The 8,189-nt window shown below is 33.3% G+C and overlaps 1 protein-coding gene across 1 annotated transcript; it reads left to right on the forward strand.

The window, feature by feature from the left end:
- Positions 1 to 1,185: 1,185 nt before the first annotated feature.
- Positions 1,186 to 6,805, forward strand: LOC108916297 (fatty acyl-CoA reductase wat-like). Its single transcript, XM_018722511.1, has 3 exons — positions 1,186 to 1,421; positions 5,281 to 5,547; positions 6,642 to 6,805. The coding sequence occupies exons 1-3, from the start codon at positions 1,231 to 1,233 to the stop codon at positions 6,775 to 6,777; spliced, it is 594 nt and encodes a 197-aa protein (XP_018578027.1). The 5' UTR covers positions 1,186 to 1,230; the 3' UTR covers positions 6,778 to 6,805.
- Positions 6,806 to 8,189: the final 1,384 nt, after the last annotated feature.

Consider the following 8,189-nt stretch of genomic DNA (forward strand, 5'->3'; position numbering starts at 1 on the left):
TTAGAAAAATATACGCCCCTGAGCGTAAGACAATGAAGGCTAAACATACACAGAATTTTTCTCATGAAACATCTATATTTTTCGAACAACGTTATCATTACAAAAACAAGTTAGATGTGAAATAAAGAACTCGTTATTGTAAAGTCGGGGCGCCCACGACAATATATATTTTTTTTAACGTGAAACAAACAATGAACAATCTTTTAAGAATAATCATAACAATTTTACATTAGAAAAATATATGCCCTTGAGCATAAAGCAATGGAAGCTAAACATAATTATGTCCAATTAAAAATTAAAAACAAAATCACAAATATTTCTTAAACCGTTAATTTTACCGAGTTAAACCAAGAGGGTATATCGTTGGCAAATTCTTCAAGGAACTTATTTTTGATACAGGCAGATTTCGATAGTAATCTATGCAAAAATTCTGGATTTTTAACCATTAGGCATAGTCCTTCCCTGCCGTTCTGGACATAATGAAGTTTCACTTCCAACGTCAAAAACAAGCTGTACGTATATGTTATCGATCACCAAATTTGCATCATGCTGACGTTAATGGTTTAGAGACTGTAAATAAAAATAACTTTTTAGTTTTCACATTTGTGGGCCCGTAACTTGTTAACGAAGGCCCGTATGAAAAAAAATATATGAAGAACTGATATTATTTTGACCTCATCTATACTTTTTTGTACCGGTCCACCCTGTATATTAATCTTCTGAAAATAACGCGGATAATTTCAAGGCACGCCGCCATAAATTGTTACTGTAGATCCGATAACAGAACTTTATTGGCTTATTCTTTTCTTGGAATTCTATCCCAGCAAATATTGTAGGGACACTATATTTAGCGTGACATAAATATCATTCAGTATTTCATTTAATTTTTTATTAAAAGTTGTGCAAAGAACTTGTTGATATATTGTTAATCCACGACGAATGCCAGCAAAATGCTGCGAATGCATCGCGTCGTTATACAGAACGCTTTCCGACGAAGTGCAGTTCGCAGACCGTTGCGGAGTCCTACATTAACCGGACAGTGTTTCTGAGTTTCCATATAGTCCTTTACTTTTTTATTACAGTTCACATATGCTGCAACATTAAACAACACAAATATACTCCATTAATTAGCGAATAAGATCAACAGTATTAAAAAGTTACCTTTAAATTCATTTCAGGGACCCGGATGAAATTCCAGTCTACAACACTGCCGCTGGTGAGAAGACAGTCATGACCTACAAAGAAATACTGGATTATGGCCGAAAATCAGTATGGGACGCACCGTATACAAATTTATTTTGGTATCCCTCAGGTGCAATGGTAAATAACTTATACAAGTTTTATGCATATTTTCTTTTATATCATCTGATACCTGCATTAGTTGCTGATGGTTTACTAAAGGCTTTTGGAAAGAAAACCATGTAAGTAAATGGTCTAGCCTCATTATTGTCCCCTTCCTATTTTATAATATACAGGGTGCCCCGACATGTCAGACTACCTCTGACGAGTGATAAGAACACCTCAAAATAAGAAAACAGTTTATACAGGCTGTCTACTATAAAAGGGCCACTCCTATGAATCTCGCTTAATATACGAAGCACGTCAAAAATCTTTATATGTTTTTTGTTGTATTTTTTGATGCCTTTATACTCGTAGAAACAAATTTGAGATCCATGTTCAACTTTATGAGAAATCATAAAAAAATCGGAAAGGTACCGGAAGCTTAGGGCCGTCTGACATTTTTATTTTAAGAGATAGAGAAAACTTATTTTAATAAAATGTCATGGCAAAATTGATATCTTTCACCTAATGCAAACAGATTTTTAAACTGTCGTATGTAATTTGCTGCGCCCTCTAGCGGGCAAAAAAATATTGTCATTGAAACAGGCTGTGGCTACAACAAATTGCTTGTTTTTTCCTCTTTCATGCGATATACACATGTTACCTGTATTTTTTTATATGTATTACATTTTTTATAATTTTGGTATAGAAAATGTAAACATTTCCGTGTTAACGTAGAAATTGTGTAGACACGTGTCAACTATAAAAGATTTAATCATGCATAGACAAAGTAGCTTACGCTAAATGTAGCACGCTAAGATAAAAGATGTGTTATCCCAGTAATCTAAACCGTAATAGTTTGAAACCTGCAGTTTTCACAGTTCGTTTTAGCATAAATTACTCTATCTTGTCATCTGTGAGCAAAACGTGTACGTTATTCAGACTCGGAAATACCGAGACCTGCATTTAATAATCTTACGAGTTGAAAAACTTTTTTTCAAATGGAAAGACCCATATTAATTGTCTGGGTAAATGCAAAATTGAATACCATTTCGACTGATATAATGTTGTCCATACTTATATTTAACAGTTTTCCAAAAAAATTAGGTTCTTTTCTAAAGTCCTAAAAAGTAGCTACGTAACAGCGTCAAGAATGCCTTGCAATTGTATTAGTACAACGTCGATACATAGGATTTTACAAAAGTACAGCACAGCACATCCTTATCGCTTCCAATTACACCAAGAGTTACTAAAAGTAGACTTTCAGCGGAGACTGGAGTTTTGTCAGTGGGCACTTGAGATGTTAAATTAAAAATGGTTTCGAATAGTCATAATTACCACTATTATGACAGTAAATCCTCACCAATTCCTTACAACTCATAGCCAACCATAGTCCATAGTCTTTAGATGTGTGGGGAGCAATTTTGGGAACCCATGTCATTGGACTATTCTTTTTTGACCGGCATCTAACTCAAGCAGTTTATTTACTTACTTTTTAACAAACACTCTAGAAGATTTGTTAAGCGACATTCCTTTAGCTACATTTCGAAGAATGTGGATGCAACATGATGATGCTCCACCTCACGATATCGCTGCGATTCGTCAGTTTTTACACGAAACTTTTCCAACAGATGGTTTGAGCGCGAGGGACCAGTGAGTTGGCCTTCAAGGTGTCCAGATATGACAAGTTGCGACTTCTTTTTATGGGGATTTATAAAAAGCAAAGTTTACGTTACACCACCAACTACCGCGGAAGATATGTGGCAGCGCATTACAGTAGCATTTCAAAAAAATACGCCAGACATGCTGACCAAAGTTGAACAGTCTTTTAAAAACCGAATTCGTTTGTATATTAATCGAAATGGAGGACACTTCGAGCAATTGATGTAAATCAGCGGTCTAAGTATTCTTCGCCTTGTGTTTCGAGTTTCAATTTGTTTCGTTTTGCGTTTTGTTTTAGTTGTTGATAGTGATTTACTTTTGTTTGTCAAATAACTTTTTAAACATGCCAGTAAATATTGACACTCTCAGTCTCAGGCCTGATAAAATGTGAGAGAAAAGTGGTTTTGCAAGACCTTCTTCACGCCATTACAAAGTTACTTTTTCGGACTTAAGAAAAGAACCTGATTCTTCTGGAACACTGTTAAAGATAAGTATGGACGTATGGACAACCTTATATCAGTCGAAAGGGCATTCGCTTTTGCATTCATCCATGACAAATAATATGGGTCATTCCATTTGAAAAAAAAAGTTTTTCAACTCGTAAGATTATTAAATGAGTGGCTTGAGTGGCTTTACCGGCTCGATTAAAAACAAAACGAAGCAAATGAGAAAATGATCAATTTTTTCAATTTGACATTCCATTTGAAATGAATGAAAATTCACAAAAAAATTAATCTAACGAAGCAACCAAAAACACAACCTGATAAGTAAGTCCTCTTTAGAATGACATATGTCAATTTGACAATCCGTTTAATTTTCATGTGAATTTTTAAATTTGAAAAAAACGGACATTGCTTACTCCCCAGCCTATTATATCTGAAGATGTTGGACGTAGACTGAAACTTGAGGTAACGACTCGGTAATAATGGGTAAAAAGTTGCTGAGATAATATCAAATATCTGCGAATAGTGCGGATATTGGGAATTGCCTTGAAATAAACCTAGAATTTTTACGCAAATTAAAATAGCAGTGTTAACAAAAATTACATGAGTATATATGTCATGACAGTAAAGTTTCTATTTCTATAAATACCTAAATGTGAGTAGCCCGTCTTTTTTTCACCTGATAACTTTATTTGTAAATTAATTCTAGACATAGATTTAACTGACAATTAAACTTTGACTGAAGATGAGGCTTTTGTGAAACCAATGTGCAAAAATAGCTGACAACGACTTATTTTATCATTATCTTGCATTTTAAGTAGTTAATTTATTAAAAGTAATGTTATTTGAAATATACAGGGTGATTTCACTTTAAATACAGAAACTGCAGGTACATATTAGTTGCCAAAAAATAAGTAGAGTTCGTTCTATAATTTTTTTTCCTTGGGGATGTGGTATTCGAGATAGAGGCTGATCGATTTTCCAAAAAAAAATAATATTTTCTGTCATATTTTCATAATTCGCTGAACGATTTGAATGAAATTTACTATGGTGTATTCAGTTTATTAGACCTTTTATTGAATGTAATATTAACCTTCTGACATTAACCAGTGGCGTGCTACTGAAGGTGCCGCTCCATTTTCCCACGAAGAAAATATGCCACTGGTGGTTTTTTGTAGAAATAATGTTAAAATCGGGTAATGTTATCTTAAATAAATGAAAAGTGTTTCTTGGTGTTATTTAGTAGTAGCTATTTAATAATAGCCGTTTAGGAGGTAATTTACTTATGTATATGACCAGTCTCGTATTAGGAGACGTTTTCTTTCTTTTCAGTTGCTAGTTATTATATTATTATTGTTTTGTTTTTAATAAAACTGATTTACAAAATCATACTTTTAATACTTGTTTCTCAAAATAGACCGCGATTATTCAACAAAACCATTAGATAATATTTGAAAAATTTCTATTTTTATATTACAATATTTTTTCAAAATGGGTTTCACAATAGGTTATTTTACCCTCCTCAAAAACTGTTAAGTGTACAACAATTTTACAAAAAACAAAAAACTTGTAATGAGAGAAAAATAAAAACTGAAGTTGTTATATTTCCCATTTCGTAGAAAATGAAATTACTTCGGTTACTATGTCAAAAAGTCACCTGTATACCAATAATAACACACACATTTTAATTAGAATCCGATTTAAGAGTTTGAAAAGAACTAAAAATGTATCTAGCGACTAAATGAAGTAACTTGGTATACAGATAATTTTTGGCTTAGAACATTGTACTTTTGTGTCATTTAAGGGACCCTGTATATTTCCTTTCTTTTTTTTAAAGAAATTAAAGAAGGCTCGACCACTCCAATCTAGTGCACGATTCATATTTAATTTTTAGGATTCTTAAAATTCAGCGGAAATTGTTTTTGGCTAATACGGCATTATCACATTTTATGAGAAATTCATGGAAATTTAAAAATGCAAAAGTGAAAGCTTTACAGAAACATGTAGATGAGGATGGGACACAAACGTTTTCATTTGGACACTATTTTGAATTGAACTCAGATGGTAGATATGCATTTTGTCGCCAAGCAAAGATATCTTCCTCAAAGTTACTGTTTGATGAAGAATACAATTTAGAAAAAGGATTAAGAAACACCATGATGTAAGTTAAAAATAAATATATATATAACTTTTCAGTCAAATTGCAAATATAATACTGATTAGGTATAATGGAGTCCTTTTTAATTCAGTATGGAAGTGTTTTATTTTTTTTCCTACTGTTCCTAATAATTGGAAAATAAATTGCTGCAAAAGTAATTTATTCATCATCTATTTACATTTCAACATTTGCTAATAAACATGCTTCTAAACGACGATAAAAATTAGTCCGCACGTGCAAATACTCCCGGCATTTATCGAAATTCATTAGCTACAGCAAAAATACACTGTTGAACTGATACAACGACAATAGGCGTTCGGTTCGTTGTTTCATACATCCCTAAGCAAAAAAGTTCAGAGGGTTCATATCCGGACTTCGTTCTGGACAACGTACAGGGCCATTTCGTCCTATCCACCTTTCCGAAGTTGGTCCCTATATAAAAAAATCACAAACTGCACAAGAAACAGGTGGAGGGGCACCATCATGCATGAAGAGCATTTGGGTACTGTTTTATAATGGGACGTCTTCCAACAAATCCGGAAAGGCGTTTGTTAAAAACTCTAAATAAGCAGCACCATTTTAATGTGCAGGCAACACTTTCAGACCGAGTAATCTGTCACCAAAAACACAACGCCACACATTCACTGGAAACCGTTGCTGGAACCGAAGATCTCTACGTAAGAATTTGCATCCACCAATAGTGAACGTTGTGGAAATTTAGTATATCACCTCTTGTAAAACAACATTCATCCGTGAAAAGTATCCGGATCTTGTGCCATTTATTGTAGAAACCACTGGTAAAATTCCACACGAGGCTGAAAATCATTGTTTTTTTAACGCCTGAACCCTTTGTACATGATAGGGGTGTAATAATAATTGTTCCCGTAGTACACGCCACAGTTAGGTACACCCACTTTTAGACCAATATCGCGAGTAAGAAATTTTCTAATGTTGGAGAGAATTTTCTTTTATAAACTAGAGAAAATAATCACTGCCCAAAAATTGATTTCTTTTCAGTTCAAATATTTGTAGCTCTTTGTAATTCCAGTGCCACTGGAAACAAACATTACCATTATGCATTATTTTTTTTATTTCAGATTTTGGATTTTGGACAGTGTTCTTCACGTCATCGTTTTCGGTACACTGTTGTGGTACTTGATATCAAAAATTGAAATAATAACAGTTGTTAACAATATGATAAATTCGTATTTAGTTTATTTTAATGAATTGTAATTTACTATGTCTGCATGTATAGATAATAAAAAACATTCAGTACTATAATTTTATAATTTCTCAATACATCCTGCTACTCAAATCCCCAAAAAATTAATTATTTGCAAATATGCTTAAGGATCGTAATGTGATAGAAGCTGGTCTATACAGGGTGATTCATTAACAATGGGAAAGTCGAAAGCTGAAGATACTACACGCGAAATGGTGACGATTGGCGCAAACATGCCTTATCCGAAAGTTAATAGTTTCGGAAATACAGGGTGTTGAAAGTCAAAATTTTAAATCGTTTTTTTGCGATTATTCTGAAAATATGTAGGTTAGGAACTTGAAAATTTGTGACACTATATTTTTTTAGGCGACGAATAAGATGCGTGTTGTAATTTCAGTATTGCTCATGCAGTTTTTCCAAATCGCTGGATTGGCCATGTAAGCATTTTTGCTTGGCCATCCAGAAGTCCGGACTTCAATCTTCTTGATTTTTCTATTTGGTCTCGAATGAAAGATATAGTTTACAAATAGTCTATTGGTTCACGTGTAGAGTTGTGGCAAAGAATACAAATCGCTGCCAAAGAAGTCAGATGTAATCCCAATATGTTGTTTCAAACTCGAAGATCTCTCAGAAAACGTAAAAAGTGTATCAATGACAACGGTGGATTCTTCGAACAAATACTTTAAATCATAATTACGTATTTTATTTGTTTTATTGTTAATTATTGTAATAACACGAAGAAACACTTGGTTTGTTTCGCTTTTAATTTCTCATATTATCAAAACATAGTGTTCGCTAAATCGATTTTTCTCGAAAACTGATCGAGATACCGAAATGAAACAAGATTACATAATTAATGGAAAAATGATAGCTCTTTCAGGTTTTGAATCAAGTTTCAGGGTAAAAAGTTATTAACTAAATTTTCGGTAAAATTGGTCGTAAGTGGCGCCCTCTACGAGCAATGCTGAAATTACACCACGCATCTTATTCGTCGCCTAAAAAAATATAGTTTCACAAATTTTCAAGTTCCTAACCTACATATTTTCAGAATAATCACAAAAAACCGATTTAAAATTTTAACTTTCAACGCCCTGTATTTCCGAAACTATCAACTTTCGGATAAGGCATGTTTGCGCCAATTCACATGTAGTATCTTCAGCTTTCGATATTCCCATTGTTAATGAATCACCCTGTATACTTGAATTGATAACTTTATCTCCATATTTTCTGACCTGCTAAACACGAATCTGAACTCAGCTTGGCACTAGTCCCCATTACACAGGCCTGCAAAAAATACTTCAAAAAAGCTTTTTAATGCTTTATAGCCGATTTTTATAGTTTTTGCGGTGGTAAATCTCTGTTAATTTGTATCACCCTCAGTTTAGTAACAATTCAATCTAGTTAGATATGCCAAAGTATTCTA

This window comes from Anoplophora glabripennis, unplaced genomic scaffold, assembly GCF_000390285.2.
Source record: "Anoplophora glabripennis isolate ALB-LARVAE unplaced genomic scaffold, Agla_2.0 scaffold2039, whole genome shotgun sequence".
In the NCBI taxonomy this organism is placed as follows: domain Eukaryota; kingdom Metazoa; phylum Arthropoda; class Insecta; order Coleoptera; family Cerambycidae; genus Anoplophora; species Anoplophora glabripennis.